At 39.7% G+C, this 17,567-nt stretch overlaps 1 protein-coding gene across 2 annotated transcripts in view; it reads right to left on the bottom strand.

Annotated features, from left to right (window-relative positions):
• Positions 1 to 1,099: 1,099 nt before the first annotated feature.
• LOC131029690 (uncharacterized) overlaps positions 1,100 to 17,567 on the bottom strand; it is a 74,972-nt gene continuing 58,504 nt past the window's right edge. For both annotated transcript variants that reach the window (XM_057960281.2, XM_057960282.2), the window contains exons 5-6: positions 14,375 to 14,456; positions 1,100 to 1,603 (exon numbers count right to left, since the gene is read on the bottom strand). In XM_057960281.2, coding sequence (XP_057816264.1) covers positions 1,499 to 1,603; positions 14,375 to 14,456 — 187 coding nt within the window. In that variant the 3' untranslated portion in view covers positions 1,100 to 1,498. The remainder of the gene's footprint in view (positions 1,604 to 14,374; positions 14,457 to 17,567) is intronic.

Genomic DNA, 17,567 nt, shown 5'->3' with positions numbered 1-17,567 from the left:
TCACATATCAAGGGAAGCTAAAGAAACAAAAATCAAGTCCACGAGGACAGGACACTTCCACAATGACAAACTCAATCCTTATCCCCAAACTTGTCCCTACATAGAGAAAAGGAATAATCTTATGCGAAATGAATATCAAACTGCCATCTGCTGTTCCTAATCCTAGGTCTTCACAGATTCAAGAGTATTCATTTAGACCATTCATTTTTCAATAACAGAACACTAAGTATTGTCATTTAATGCATTTAAATTTCCTAAGATAGTTGCAAAATTATCAGATATCAGCCTAGCTAGCATCATTAATTAGTCTAGGTTTATTGTGCTTATGTGTATGCATTTTATTGGATTAGCCTAGACTAAGTTTGAAAAAAAAAAAATTCCTTTAACACAAAGCCCCGATTATTTTAATGCTGGTATTTGGTTTTTCCAAGACCCTCTTAGGTAAAAGTTTCAAGAAGAAAAAAAAATCAGAATCATCCAATGCATTTTTTTTTTTGGCAATTGGCATTTTTTTTTAAATAATGTTTATTAAGCTCTATGTGCTACATTTGATATTAAATAACAAATTCAATTTTTTTCTCTGTTTTTCAAATATTATATAATTTGTTAGCTTACCAGGTTTTTGCCAAAGATTTTCTCATTTTGAATCTAGAAATTTGAATTCCATTGATGGTTTTCTCAAACCATGTCAATATCGTGTAAATGGAATGCTACTAAGCTTCAAATGACATTTAGAACATATAAGGTAAAATGATTGAAGAAGAGCTGGAATAGTGGTATTATTAAAGTTCTGTAAATGGCATATACTCTTTATTAGAAAAGTCAAAAGATGTATACCAGCTAAAGACAGACAAGAAGTCTTCTATATGCGGACAATTTAGAAAACACAACCTTACGAGATGCATTAGAAAGCTTCCAAGACTACCAGATCTATCCAGTAATAAAATGGAAAGGGAATTATATTAGAGAAAGCACATTAAGATGCAGATAAAATCTATATAAATTTTGCAATTGGCTACAGCTTGCTTCAAAAGTTTTAAATGTGGAGAGCAGGTAATAAAAGGGATTCGTGATTAATCAAATGTCGTAAGAAATCCTCTTTAGTCACCAACCAATATAATTCGTCATTGAAAAAAGGAGGCTGCAACATGGGAAAATCTGAATCATTTTTTATGTTTCAGTCAACTGTTGTCATTAATTGTGCCTCAATTTTCAGGTTTCACTGCTTGACTGAACCTTCCCTTAAGAGAGTAAAGGGTATCACAGAGCATTCAGATTTTGGCTTCGCTCTCCAAGCAATAAATTTACTCAATAAATAATAGCTAAAATAAATATCACGTGTTAGAATCAGCTGGTATATTATTTCAACATCATTAGACTCAAATTATCAAATTCCAAAACCGAACCCAAAGCTTCCCCATCAGAAACAGCATGCTCTTTCTTCTAATGCCTTTTTCTTTCCTCCAGAAGAGGTTAACTAAAACAACACCTAGGGGCTTCATTTAAAGATTGAAGCGAACAAAAAACTTAAAGCAGAATCAACAGAAGAAAAGAAAATAACTAGAAGAATCACCAGCAGAACTGTAAGAGTTGTTGTCTTCAGCTGCAAGCAACAAATGAAGAGTCAATTCAGCATGATATGGAGCTTAATAGATCAATTAAATGTGTAAATGTGAGCTACAGCTAATATGGCAAAGTCAAAACTTATAATGGTTTTCAAAATGATCATTATGGAGTCCAAGACTCCAAGCAACAAAACTTAAAATTAGACATAGTATCACGACTTTTTACATCTCCATTATCTGCTACTTAACCCTTGTAATATACTACACATTCTATGGACCAAACAGACCATTAAAAATGGATTTAAGAAATATTACCATCTGCAACTACGAACTTAAACTTTCTTAACGTGTACTAGATTCAGTTGTTTGAATTGACTCTTGCATGCCAAGGTAATAGTTCCATCTGCTATCTGCAACCTGATCTGTTTCTTGATATAAGCAAGTTCACATAGGACTTGGGATCAAAAAACTGCAAAATCAGGTACGGAACCATTGCTGCAATCCATGTTACCACAAACAAGAAATGGGAAACAGGAGGACTGCAATGTAGCAGAGATCTTGTACTGGTCTCTTTTCAGCTTCCACAAATAGCATTATGAATTTGTGTCAACCAATCAAGTGATTTCACCTTTAACTTCTAAATACGGTGTAGCAGTCAAGCGTCTCTCTCACATGTTGAGGACATGAGGTTCAAGCTGAACACCAAAACCTATCTATGAAAACTACACAAAAAGGAATCTCGAGATATTATAGTCCACATCATAATTTTTGGCCCTGGAATAGGTTGCATTGTGCCAGGAAACAGATTGGACTCAACCTCTCAAGTGCTTAGCATCTTCCTCTTGCCTTCAATCTACTCCATTTATCCACTTACGGGTAGATAATTCTATTGTGGATTGCTTCCACATAATTAACACAACTTCTTTAAACTCCTCTAACCATATTTAGGGATTAAAATAAAGATGGACGCAACTCATAACAGGATTTAAGGGAAGAAGATAAGCATATCTTGTTCAAAACAATCAGTTTACTAGTGTTTGGATCAAAGAAATACAGTGCCCTCGTTCATAGGCAGTTTGTAAACAAGTAATTCTCCCCAAAAGTGGATCTGCTATACAGAGCAACAAGTTACTCCATTAATTTGCTTCAAGAAAATGAATTGTTTGCCTACAAAATCAGGAAAATGAAGACTTTCAGACGAGCTCACAGCATGTCTGGCCAGTGTGCATAAAAGAAGAGAAGATTTACATGTTTGGATTTGATGAGGCCAGCTGCCTCCTGAAGAAAAGTCATCACCAAGAACCTAACATAGCATATGATGTTTTCATCATTCATAGGTTACTCACCCCATGCCAAGTTCTCAAAGAGCTCCATACAAGCTGGTAAAGCTGGTCTTGCAGTTGAGAATCTAGGTTGCCGGTTAAGGTACAGTTACGTGTATGGATTCAGGGTTCAGGGCTCACAGTTGGTACAGCAATTTTTTTCCCCTCTGGGTATAGGTACACCTGTTTGTGTATATTACACACATGCGCGTATGCGCACGTGCAAATAAATTTATATATAATATTATAATAACATATAAAATATATGTTATTATTAATAAATATTTAATAATTATCATATTTCATATGTCAAACAGCTGTATCATATCTCTTGTTGGCATGTTACACCAATAAGAACTGTGAGCAAAAATGAAAAAAAAAAAAGAGGAATGTAAATAGATATTTTCACTAAAATTAGATTAAACAAGCATACATTAGAAACTTTTATCATGGGAAAGCAATAATAACTAAAAATTATTAAATAATATATCTGAAGTAACACTGAAATAATTGGAAGGATGGATTTCCAGAGCCAAAGATGATACAGGCAGCCTTCCTTTCAAGGAAGAGGCAAGGATTTGCAGAAGGGTCGCCCTCTCCCGTGGCACCTGCCACAAAGGGTTTGGGAGGATCGGTAAAATCGTCATTGTTCCCAGAAAATACAGCGAAGCGATCGGAATTTCTCAAGAGAAAACGACCCCCCCCCCCCAAAGGAAATGGGGTTATACGGATACTATCACAGGAAGAGAAACTGGTTACTATCAAATAGCCAAGAAATTCTGGAGACCAAAGGAAAACCAAAAGGGAAAGGACCCGGCCCTAAAGAACATCCAAGTAGATGCGGTGAAGAGGATTTCAATCAACATAGAACATAAGGGTTGGAAGTTTGTGGTGTGTACGTTGAGAGAGAGGGGTTTTTTTTATTAAGTGGGCAGGAGATTGGCCAGCTTTTCCAAGAGTCGAAAAATGGTGTGAAGAGATATGGGGAGTGGGATGTATTGTTAAGACCCTTCCAAATGGATTCTTTCTGATTATTTGTGAAGATATAAGAAGCAAAGAACGCATCCTGAATGGTGGCCCATATATGATGGGGGGTATGGGAGTATATATCAAAGACTGGGAGCCAAACTTTGACCCTCTGAAAGCAACCATAGAAGAAGTGCCAGTCTGGATTCGGTTCTATAATCTACCTAGGGAGTATTGAGAAATGGATACTCTGCAACAGATTGGGAACAAACTGGGTAGAGTTTTAAAAGCGGACGAAGCTATGGAGAAAAAGGACTTCAGTGTCTACACCCGTATATGTATAATGTGGCGCCCCATTCCCCCTTTGCCAAAGGAAATACAACTGATCTCGAATGAAGGTATATGGGTTCAGAAGATTGAAGTAGAAGACATTGTTGAAAGTTGTAAGACGTGTAAGAAGGATGGGCATAATACTTCGGAATGTTTAGCTAATGATAAAGGAAAAAATTAGGTCGGGGAGATTGTCCAAGGACAACCTCAAGAGGGGCACTCCCTGTCCCCGACAATGGAGCAAGCTGGTAAAAATAGGAAGAAAATTTTGGGGAAAATGGAATGGATGTGGCCCAAGAAAAAATATCCCAGGATGACCAGAACTTGCAGGAAATGGAGGTAGGATAACAGAAGGGAGGTATAGAGAACCAAGCCCACAGATAAATTTGGTTCAAATAGGATGCATTCCTCAAGAACAGATAGAGGGGACCGGCCAGGAGTCCATAGAAAGGGGAAATCCTTTGGAGAGAACGAATAATCTAGGAATGATTATAGATGGCACAGAAATTGGAAGGACACCAATCTATTCAATGACTCAGCCAGAGGTTACAGAGAAAATCTTGGTGATGGTTTCTCCTAACAAAACCTACCAACGGAGAACACAGGCACGGTCTAAGAAGAGTAAAACCCCTACTGAAAATAATGTCCAAGTGGAGAAGGATGTAGCAGGGGCATCAGGCCCTTCTGCCAAGCTAAGCGTGAATATTATGTCAGGCGCAAAACAAGTGACCCCGAGAAAGTTATGTTTTGGGGATGAAGTGGAAGTAGATATAGAAGAAAAGGATCCCTTTGATATGCTAGAGGGGATATCTAAAAAAAGAAAACAATTTGCCAAACCCTGGCATCATCAAGCAAAGTTGATTTTATGGTAGTGCTCGTTAACCACAGGCAAACATCAGATCTGTTGCCTTCCCAACCATAGACGATAAGTTCTTATCGTCACCCCCGAGCACACTACATTTCCTTCATGTTATTGAATTCATATCTATTGATGCAATCATGACCTTGCATATATACGAATCAATACCTCCTAATAGACCTCAAGTCGGCCATATACTTTTGGCACCAAGGATAGGGTCAGACCTATATATTACAAGTTACATATGAGTCTCCCTTAGTTGCAAGTTACATTTAACTTGATCACAAGTTACACACAAGTGGTTCGCCCAAATAGGGCCTGCCCCAAATTAGACTCATACAACTGAGATATCCAAATGCCAAGGGCAACAAGCCACTTGGCATTTTGTGCACTAGGTCGGCCCTAGAAGGGATCTGATCTAGCTACATAACAACACTCCCTCTTAGTTAGGGAGGATTCCTTCTGAATAACCAAGTCACATAGTGACTACCACCATGGCTACTCCCATGAATAATATGTTCACCATAGCTACTCCCAGAGGGTGAACAAGCACATCATGGAATTTCTTCCATGATACCCACCATACCTACTCGCAACGGGTGGGCTCACCATGCCTACTCGCAAAGGGTGGAAGAGGGCTTTCACCTCAACCTTCTCCCAGAGAAGGGTGCATTACCACCATGCCTACTCACAGAGGGTGGATCCACCATACCTACTCGCAAAGGGTGGAACGAGGGCTTTAACCTCAGACTTCTCCCAGAGAAGAATGCATCTCCACCATGCCTACTCGCAGAGGGTGGAACAAGGGCTTTCACCTCAAACTTCTCCCAGAGAAGAATGCATTAACAAGGGATTGCACCTCGAACTTCTCCCTCACAGAGAAGAACTCATTAACAAGGGATTGCACCTCGAACTCCTCCCTTACAAAGAAGAACTCATTAACAAGGGATTGCACCTCGAACTTCTCCCTCACAGAGAAGAACTCATTAACAAGGGATTGCACCTCGAACTTCTCCCTCACAGAGAAGAACTCATTAACAAGGGCTTTCACCTCAAATTTCTCCATCACAGAGAAGAACTCATTAACCAAATCTTCATGATGACGTGGCTCCCTCTGAAGCTGAAATGTCAAGCTCCCTCTGAAGCAGATATCAACCTTCTGATCTCTTCGTCCAAGGTTACTTCTGACGATATGTCAGACTCCCTCTGAATGTTGATTCTTCCTCTACGAAGAAATGCAAGCAATCTTCCTTCCTAGAATGCAATCTCTGATTCGTCCTTTCATAATTTTGCTCAGCAATGGAATTTCCATTCACTTGGATTGATCACACCGAAGCACCTAGTGATGATCTAATGGCTGCATGGCCTTTGGCCCTCGCCATCACTCATCATCTGTCCACAATATCTGCTCCGTGCATAGCTTAAGCATCATCTGAAGAACTGCCTTTAATACCATTCACAGCAAAGTGAAGGACCGACCACATAAATGCGTCAGAAATCCATCTGTAGCAAGGTGTGCCAGAATGCTAAGCTGCAGTGCCCATCCTAGGACAAACGTTAGATGATCTTCAAGAGCGACATAAGTAAGAACTCGAATAACTGGACCTTCAGTTGCAATATCATCTGATTCGCAACCCCATCCAATTATGCCTATGCAGGTTTCAGCGAAATGAATGCTTCATGAGACTCTTGAAGCTTCTAGGATGATGTGAGAGCTATTCCAAGGCGTTATTGCACGGAGGCCTTCTCCATCATTCCTAATCGTTAGGTGCCTCCATTCGCTTTCGTCCCCATACGCACACATTTCACATTTGTGTATGGCTTAATGTGATCATCACAAAACTCGCCACTATGCTGCTGCTCGATCTCAACCTTCCATTACACTGAACAGTTGATAGCACGCGTACCGACTCGCGTCGCTTCGTTGAATCCTCAAAATGCTTGCTGCCACCTTGTTGATGTGTCTAGCCACGAGCGTCGTGAAGCAAGCGATCTCCGTAATTTGCTAGTAAAATGTTACGATCGCCGGAGAGAATCCTCCAAAACAAGTTCTCCTCCCCGAATGAAGAATTTGAATATAGAATGTTAAAACGGACAGAGATGTCCATAGCGACTCCACTTATCGTTAGCATTTTGATACCAGGCTTGGCGACTTTCAACGCCAAGGCATTGGACCGAATCTGTCATTGAGTACTAACAATAGATCTATGGCGATCATCGGCACCTCAACGGTCATTACTCGCCGCAGAGCATATGCGATGCTCACGTCTGAGTTGAGAGGCTCGGTAATCGACTTTTACCTGCACTTAGATTTCTCAGTCTGCAAATTACTTTGATTGAACTCCCTCAAAAGCACAGGATCTACCTTCAAGCAGCTAGGCTCTATAGAAGGAACCCGCTCTGATACCATGTTGATTTTAGGGTAACGCTCGTTAACCACAGGCAAACATCAGATCTGTTGCCTTCCCAACCATAGACGATAAGCTCTTATCGTCAACCCCGAGCACACTACATGTCCTTCATGTTATTGAATTCATATCTATTGATGCAATCATGACCTTGCATATATATGAATCAATACCTCCTAATAGACCTCAAGTCGGCCATATACTTTTGGCGCCAAGGATAGGGTCAGACCTATATATTACAAGTTACATATGAGTCTCCCTTAGTTGCAAGTTACATTTAACTTGATCACAAGTTACACACAAGTGGTTCGCCCAAATAGGGCCTGCCCAAAATTAAACTCATACAACTGAGATATCCAAATGCCAAGGCCGACAAGTCACTTGGCATTTTGTGCACTAGGTCGGCCCTAGAAGGGATCTGACCTAGCTACACAACAACACTCCCAACAAAACCTACCAACAGAGAACACAGGCACGGTCTAAGAAGAGTAAAACCCCTACTGAAGATAATGTCCAAGTGGAGAAGGATGTAGTAGGGGGATCAAGCCCTTTTGCCAAGCTAAGCATGAATATTATGTCAGGCGCAAAACAAGTGACCCCGAGAAAGTTATGTTTTGGGGATGAAGTGGAAGTAGATATAGAAGAAAAGGATCCCTTTGATATGCTAGAGGGGATATCTCAATAAAGAGAACAATTTGCCAAGCCATGGCATCATCAAGCAAAGTTAAGATAGGGGAAAAGAAGTCACGAGGGAAGAAATCAAGGAAACTCCAGTTGGAAATGGATGGGAGCGCAAAGGGTCAAATGAAACTTATATTCGGGAAGGGTGCCTCCCTTCTCGGGGAGTAATGAAGCTCCTTTCATGGAATGTCAGGGGTTGCAATGCCCCTGACAAGAGGCGCTTGATCAAGAAAGGTGTTGATCAGGGAGACCAGATATATTTATGCTGCAAGAAACTAAACCAAAGGTAGAGGATATTAGAGGATATTAGAGGATTTCAAAGAATCTGGCCCTATTGGAATGGGTCCTTTGTGGATGTTGAAGGTGCATCTGGTGGTTTGGGCATCCTGTGGAGACCCTAGAGTGTGATAGGTAAATCTTTATCCAACAATAGATTTTGGCAGGCGGTAAGGATAAGATCAATGGCAAAAAACAGGGAGTTTGTCCTCATCAATGTGTATGGTCCATCGTCTGGGAAGGAAAAGGAAGAGGTATGGAATCAACTAACTAAATTCTTGAAATCATTGAATAATGAAAAATCCATCATGGGGGGTGATTTCAATGCTATCAAGAGTCCACTGGAGAAATGCGGGGGGGGGAGGTATGAATAGATCGCAGCTATATTTTCAATAGTTCATAGCAGAAAATGGACTATTTGAGCCGAAGTTCAGAAATGATACATTTACTTGGACAAATAGACAAGTGGGTAACAACAAAATTGCTCAAAAATTAGACAGATTTTTTTGGCATAAAACTAGGCCAACTTGACGTTGCTTTGGGAAGCCTCAATTCTCCCCTATTTGAGGTCTAATCATTTTCCTATTTCTCTTCTCATGCAACATGACTCTATTCTAATCAGATGCCCATTCAAATTTGAAAAGATGTGGCTGGGGGATGAACAACTAGCAGCATTAGTGGAGCAATGGTGTGCGGAGGTCCCTCAAGAGAGAGGCACCAAAGCATTCAACGTGGTCAAGAAGCTTTGGTATGTAAAGCTAAAACTAAAAGAATGGAATAGTCCATTGTGGTAACATCTTTGCTGAAAAATTGAAAATTGAAAAGGAATTGGCAGAGGTTAATAAAGTTGTCATCCAATAAGGAATGACAGATAATGAATTCTAGAAGGAGAAAATTCTCCACCAGTAGTTAGCGGACGTGTTAGCTAGGGAGGAAATATTTTGGCACCAGAAGTCCAGAGAATGTTGGTTGAGGGATGGAGATCGAAATACAAAATTCTTCCATAGTTTTGTTAAGGCTAGGAAGGTAACAAACGGGATTAGCGAAATAAAGAATATGGAAGTTAATCAACTCGGCAATATAGAAGATATCAACTCCAAAGCAGTAGGCATTTTTAAGAAATTATTATCGAAGGATGATTCAGGGGTAGAAACTAATGGTGAAGAGATTTTGGGGAACATTCCGCACATCATCTTGGATCGGCAAAATGGTTTGTTACTCCAACCTGTGTCTATGGAAGAGATCAGGGTTGCTCTTTTCTCAATGGAAGGAGATAAGGCGCCTGGTCTGGATAGTTTTCCTCCATTTTTCAAAAATTCTGGGAGCTCATGAAAACGGATCCATGGGAGGTGGTAGAAGAATCACGCCAGAAGAAGTATATTTCGAAGGAAATCAATAATACTCTTTTAGCCCTAATCCTAAAGAAGGAAGCGGTCCAGACCTTTGAAGATATGTGTCCTATTTCTTTATGTAACACAATTTGCAAAATCATTGCAAAGGAAATGGCTAACAGATTGAAAAAGGTCCTCCCTGAGATCATTTCAGAGGAGCAAAGTGGTTTTAGCCCAACTAGGTCAATTGTGGAAGGTATTATTATAGCACATGAGGCAGTTCATACTGTGAGACAAGCAAAAACGAATAGAGTGATGATAAAGTTGGATATTCAGAAAGCATATGACCACATCAATAGATCATTTCTTTTGAAGGTCTTCGACAGATTTGGTTTTCACCCCTTTTGGATAGAGTGGATCAAAAGCTACATCTCGACGCCACAAATTTCAATACCAGTCAATTGAAGCCCACAAGGTTTCTTCCCAACGTCAAGGGGTATGAGACAGGGAGACCCTCTATCTCCATCTTTTCGTGATCATGGTAGAAGCTCTTGGGAGACTCATCTGTAGATGTAGAGATTCAAGAAGGTGGAAAGGAATAAAGATAGCTCAAGGGGTAGATGTTGCTACACACTTGCAGTTTGCGGATGACACCTTACTAATGGGAGAGGCCTTGATTAGGGAAGCTAGAGTCATTCAATCAGCATTGGACAAATATTGTAGAGCTTCAAGTCAAGCAGTTAATTGGCAGAAATTCAAATTCTATTGTTTTAACACTACAATGGATATCCAAAGGGAAATCTCAAAAACATTGGGTATCAGATTGGCAAGGCTTCTAGGTAAATTCCTTGGGGTTCCCTTGTTTGTAGGAGCCTGCAAATCATCCCTTTAGAACAAACTAGTTGATAATTGTCTAGGTCATTTAGAAGGATGGAAGAGCAAATGGCTGACCTCTGCTGGGAAGTTACCCATAAAAATTTTAAGGATTATTGAGAAAGGGATGAAGAAATTCTTCTGGAACGGAAATCGGGATAAGGACAAAATTCCATTGCTGGCTTGGGACAAAATATGCAAGCAGAAACAATCAGAGGGAGTAGGCTTAACGAGATGGAATCTTATGAATGAGGCTATGGGGGCTAAACTTGTATGGAACATGTATGCCAATCCAAACCACAAGTGGGTGAAAATATGGATAATCAAGAGAGGGATAGAATTCTCACAATTAGGAATCCAATTAAGGGATCGACCATCTAGAACTATATGCTTGATTGTAGGAAGGTCATTTCAAACCATTTATCATGGAAATTGGGCAATGGGAGGCGAGCAGAATTTTGGGGTGATTCGTGGGAAGGAATGTCGAATCTAAACACTAATATGGGTAATTCTTGGGCTGAACTTCAATCAATCACAGAGGTAAGATGGGGTAAAAAAGTGTCCGACTTCATGCAAAGATCGGAAGAGCAGGGAATTGTTAAGTGGGCTTGGAGAGATATAAAGGAATTGAACCTATCTAGGAAGTTGGAACATCGTCTGAAAGAGATCCTCGACCAGAGAAATATAATGTTAACGAATGAAGAGGATACAATGATTTGGTGTAAGATCGAAAAGTGGCAAGTATTCGGTTAAAATTGGATATAATCTAATCGAACAAAATCTCTTTGGCCTCATCATGTGTTAGAATGCCAACTGCCTACCCAAACCGGGGTCCTTTGCGTGGCTTGCAATTCGAGGGAGAATCTTTTCAGAAAATTGACTGAGCAAATTGGGGTTTATGGGACCGTTCAGGTGCATGATGTGTAAAAATGATATGGAGTCAGTTAACCACCTTCTTCACTGTCCGATATCTCGAGAATGTTGGATGAGATTATTAAGAAAATTAGATTGGTATACCCCTATTGCGGCTTTTTTGAAGGAATGGTTTCAAGGTTGGGGAATCAGGGAAAGCAAAACCATTTATTCAAGTATCTAGAGTGTGGCCCCATCGGCCTTGATTTGAGAAGTGTGGAAGGAGCGTGGCATATGAATTTTCCAAGACAAAGAAGAGTGTTTGGAGAGGTTATGGAGCAGAATTGAAAGATCAATCTCAGAGTTGGTAATTGCGGCAGCCTCTAGAGTAAATGTAGGTAAACACCTGTATAATCAATTGGATAGCAAAATTCAAGCAAATTGGCCACTTATAAAATCTAGACCTGTTAATGGGCCTAAAAGGGTTCATCCTTTGTTCGGTGAAGCTAGGATAACAAATTGGATACCGCCAGATCAAGATTGGATCAAGGTGAATTTCGATGGTGTTGCAAAGGGGAACCCGAGACCAATTGGTGCAGGCTATGTAGCAAGGGATTGCAAGGGAAGAATCATAGCTAGTTGTAGCCAAAGGCTAGGCTAGGGATCTAATAATGAAGCAAAAGCATATGCGGCCTTCCTAGCTATTTGTATGGCAAAAAGGTTGGTTGTGGATAACCTTCACCTTGAAGGAAATTCACAAATTATTGTGAATGCAATTTCAATAGGGCAAGCTGATAATTGGAAAATTGATAAAGCCATACAGATTATAAAGAGACTGTTACATAGCTTTAATAAATTTAAAATACCCCATGTGCTATGGGAGGGCAATACCGATGCTGACACTCAAGCCAACATGGCATTCTCCCTTCAAATCGGAGAAGTAAAGTGGTCTGACATGGCTCCCGAAGCGTCACATAAGGTGGGCTAGGTAAGTAGCGAATTTAAATTTGGAAGGTCATAATTATCCGTTAAGGGAAGTGGAGGTCAGTTAGAGTTGGTGAAGGCAGTGATAAATGTAGTTGATGGAAAGATCATGACCAAAAGATCGCATTAATTGTAAGTCATGTTTGGGAAGCTATTGTGTCGCTTAGGAAATCGACATGATTCTTGCCTCGTGCGATAGGACAATGGGGAAGTACAGTAGTTGGTGCAGATTGGATGAGGTAGAGGTTAGGTAAAAGCGCAGCCAAGGATTTCAAAGTGTTTGTAGATGATGGAAGTGATGTTTCTGCTACAGAATCGCAATTAGATAGCTTTGCTATGTGCGATTGGGCAAGCTTCTAATTGCAACGGTTAGTCCGTATTTACACAACGAAGAGGTGACTAATGGGCTTTCAAGTTGAACTTATTGCTTGGTTGGCAGATGACAGGTTGGCAATGGCTTTTAAAAATTGATGTGGACGGATGATGTATTAACATTGTGAATTAAAGCGCCTAGTCAAGTAAATAATCGTTTGTGTGAAGAAAGAATATTTGTTCCTGTGCGTGAAAGGTTGGCACTATGCAGGCAAAGTTTTCCTTGCAAACCACCAAACCCATGGTGGCCTTTTAGGGGAGGATTTCCGATGAGCGTCTGACTCACGTTTTCAAGATTGCAAACCAAACGTTCTTGAATAGGGTGAAAATTGTTCTAGGGGACGAATATATGAATGCTTAATACAAATATCAAACCAATATCGATATTGCCTCCCTCTTCATGGCCTAGTGTTTAGAGCTTGAGACAAGTGACTCGGTTTTCTAGCTCATGCACAACTACATGAAGGATGATTGGTGTTGGGGTTTAGCAAACATAATTGGCATGGCTCATCAAGGTGAAGAGTTTGTGTCTTGGAGGCGATTGGATACATGTAGGCGAGTTTATTCCACCTTTAAGACCCTTCCTCCTTTGGAGTGCCAATGGCAACAAGGAGGTCAAGCGAGCTTCTGCTCAGATTGGGCTACAAGGCATAAAGGACTCCCTTAAATCCACGCAAGCCCGTATGGTGCGAGATGAGGTGGCGAAGTGGTTGCCGAGAGATGAGATTCAGGCGCGAGCAGAGGAGGCTTCTCACCCTAAAAGGAAGCACAAGAAGCCGGTGGGCTCTTATAGTGCAGGACGACGACGACTTCTGAAGAGCGGAACTTCCTTGTGCGGAGAGGCCATGCATGGAACCTGGTGAGAAGGCGGGAGTTGAGGTGGCAGAGGACCGTGGGAAAGGAATCACGATGCAGGGGCCGAGCTCCCAAATTTGATAAGTAATGTTATTAAGCTGATAATGTGTTTTGTAAAGGGACTTCGTGCCCATTTTTTAAAGAATGGCATATAGTTTCTAGGTGGCTGGGGCTAGGAGGTACAACATTATGGGTAGTTTTTCGTGTATTTGTTTTGCTCTACTAGCATGATACAGACATTGTATTTTTTTGCTATTTAATATAAGGAAACAATTACTGATCAAAAAAGAAAAAATATTATTAAATAATATCTTTAGAAAAGCAAAGAGAAGAGAACACAACATATCGATACATATGAAATAAGGTTTGCACTTTGCACAGATTTTTTTTCTGATTGAATGCATGATAATATCATTTTTATATGGGAATACACAGCCAAGTGGAAATTTCGCACAATGAAAACTACACTTTGGATTAGTGAAGACTTGAAAACAGTTATTAATTCCTATTTTTTTCATAGTACCCCCCTCACCCCTCTCCATCTCAAAAAAGAAAAGAAAGAGTTAAAATCAAGATATTTAATTTAAACCTATTGGTGTAATAAATAGAAAAAAGGCAATTATTTGCATGACACTTTTCCAAACAAAAACACCCAATCTACACAAATATAATATTCTTCCAATAAAAAGTGCACACGTACTGTGCTTTGCAAAGATGGCCACTCTATATGTCTTAGTTCTCCTGGTTGCTCCCACAAAAACAATAATGCCCATTTGATATCCCTGCAGTTAAGATATTATTTACACAGACATTAGCAAATCTGCATTTATTCCAACATTAAGAAAGGAAGAGTGATCACATATTTTGATGTTAAAATTTTCTCTCTATGGCTCAAAACGATGGTGAAGCAGACTATAAGTGCTTGAGGTCCTATTATTTTCATCAAGAAGTCATATAATACCAATGTTTTTCTGAGCTTCAAGGACATGATAACACAGGGAGGGCATAAATTTCCAGGGTTTCAGGACAACAGAAAGATAACTATTTAAAAAATAATAAAAGGACCTCAAGCACTTATAGTCTGCTTCACCATCTTTTTGAGCCATAGAGAGAAATTTTTAACTTCAAAATATGTGATCACTCTTCCTTTCTTAATGTTGGAATTAATATTAAAAATTTTAGAATACAAATAAATCAAAAATGCCTTAAAAATAAAACAAACAAATCAAAATAAACTCAAATTTTGATGTTAAAAATTCATTGATTCCATAATCCATTTAATAGACTAATGATGGACATTATATGAACTTTGAAACATAATTTGTATTTAGAGATGCCAAAAAAAAAATGTTGTGTTATGCATAGTACATAAGTACATTGAATAAAAAGCTCAGCAATCAAAGTCCGCATCCAATTGATATCTAGGAAACTGCTCCTCTTCTCTTTTTGGTGAATTCAAAAACATAATGGTGATGTGTTTTAAGTTTTAGCAGTGGTTTTGGGATAGGGATCTTAGTATATTCCCTTTTAGGGTTTTATTTATTTTAAGAAGTTAATTTCAATTTATTTGTTTCTATTTTTTATAGCTTTGGTGTGTAGGGTGCCTAATGTCCTTAGGATGGTCAAGAGAGTCAAGATGTCTAGGGAATGCTAGGGAGTCAACAAAAGACCAAAAACAAGGTGTCCATTTCTGGAGCAACGCTCATGAATCTATCTATTCCCTCCTTTATTGCCAGCACCTATCTATCCAACCAGCCAAAACTATAAATTGAAGGGAACAAACAGAAGATGCAAAAGCATGAGATGGTCAGCACTTTAATGTATTAGCTAGCGAAAAAACTAGCCTCGTGTCCTCCCACCCACCCACCCCAACCTTCGTAGGGACCCGGAAAAAATAAGGTTACTAAAGAATCTATTATAGCTAATATACCAGCAGTAGGAAACATAGCTAAGGGGTGAGTTATCGGGAAGAACAATGTTAGCTACAAATAATGGGGTAGAACCAATGGACCCCAGCAGTTTTTTATAAACGAATCAGCCAAATAAGTGTTGATGGAGATCAACCAATAAATCGTGATAAGGAGGAGAAATATGAGAACCAAGACGAACCAACTGCCAAAGCAACCGGGAAAGCACCAGAATGAGATCAATCAGCATTAAATGCGGGCTAAATTAAACAGTTGAATGAGCGTCATAGACAGTTGAATCTTGATAGGCAGATATAGCAATCGTTACTAACATTACTTAGAGACAGCCACACCGAATCCTAAACCTTCCCTAGAGCGTTACCAACCATTATGAGCTTAGCCCATCCCATCTTAGTGCAGTTGTTCGGATACAGGTATTCTAACAGCTGGCATAGCATCTCTCTTGGCTGGCATAGCTAGTCATGGGTAGATGGTGAGCCAAACCAATTCTATGTACTCAGAGCGGTATCAGGAGGAACCAGTCTTTCTATCGATTATAGCAGTTGGAACTCATTCAGGTGGAACAGGATAATAAAGTGCTGAGGGAGGCCCGGGATCTCAACATTCATTCTAAGCATTTGAAACTAGTGCCAGGGTGATGAAGCAGGAAAGGGAAAGACTTAAGAACAAAAGCTTAGAAATGGGAAAGATAGGAAGGCAGATTATTCAGCATCACTGGAACCCCCTAACTCTCATCTATTGGCAGTATCATCGTAATCATTTACTAGTGCACTGAGAGCACCTACTATTGCAATCGTAAAAGCAAGTTCCGTAGGGAGATCTGTTGAATGATATGAGATTTCATAAGATGTTAGTACGGGGATGGGAGAGATTCTTAAACCGTCGAATGAGTAGGAGTGGCAAAAGAATAGGACTTGGGAACATCATAAAATAGTTGGAATTGCATAAACTAGAACATATTGGGGTGAGTGAAAAACCATAGGAGCGCACCTATTAGTTATGAAGCTTGGAAGTGTCGAAAAATAGGGTCAATCTGATGGTCCAACTATTACTATTACGATTACGATTATGTTAAATGTCAGAAAACATAGATACGAGTATAGTATATCCATGGGCGCTCCTAGAGCTCTATCGAAAGAGTTGTACCTGCACCTATACGAAGGAGTAGAATCAGCTATAGCGATTTCATCAATAGGACCAGGATCAGTTGCAAATCCAAAAGCTACGCCATCTAAATTGTAGGGGAGGGGGGGGGAATTTGAGATTTATGAGCAGCATAAGCAGCTATTAAAGCAAAACTAGGGGAATAATCAGTCAAAACGAAAGCAACAGACCTAAAAGGTGCCACGGAAGCGGGCATTATTACTCACTAGTCTCGACTTGGGTACCTTCTATATGCGGGCCCCCTTATCCCGTTATAAATGAGTACGAGTTGGACCCGTCATTAAGAGAGCAGATCCAAGCTAGAGGAGATATGATGTCTGGGACATCATCCAGACTAATGAGTCTACGACAAATCCCCATACAGCACTACATAATAGCAATATTAACAAAAAAGCATATCTCAAAAGCATCCATCATACAGCACATTAATTACAGAGATAATAGAGACACTTCTTGCAAGGTGACTTTCCACCCTCCTCTCATATTTTCTATAATCTGACTTCATTGTACCATCATCATAATGCATCAAAGTACTCTCCAATAACATGATAATTTTGAACACGCTTCTAAATTTTGTAGATTCAAACTGGACAATATTTCAAACTGCAAGTATCTGAATAGCCTAAGAAAAATGACCACAGTATCTGTAGATAGCACATTGATCCCCAGCAAGAATGAAAAGGAACACAAAAAAAATTGAGTGCAAATATTTAAGAATGAGATCGAATATATAGGAAACAAGATGTTGACAAGAGAATACTTTTGATCCAATAAAGTTTTATTTTATAGAAGAGCCTTTTT

Source organism: Cryptomeria japonica, chromosome 9, assembly GCF_030272615.1.
Source record: "Cryptomeria japonica chromosome 9, Sugi_1.0, whole genome shotgun sequence".
Lineage (NCBI taxonomy): Eukaryota > Viridiplantae > Streptophyta > Pinopsida > Cupressales > Cupressaceae > Cryptomeria > Cryptomeria japonica.
Note: the sequence above shows the minus strand (reverse complement) of the source record. Positions and strands in the feature narration are given on the sequence as shown.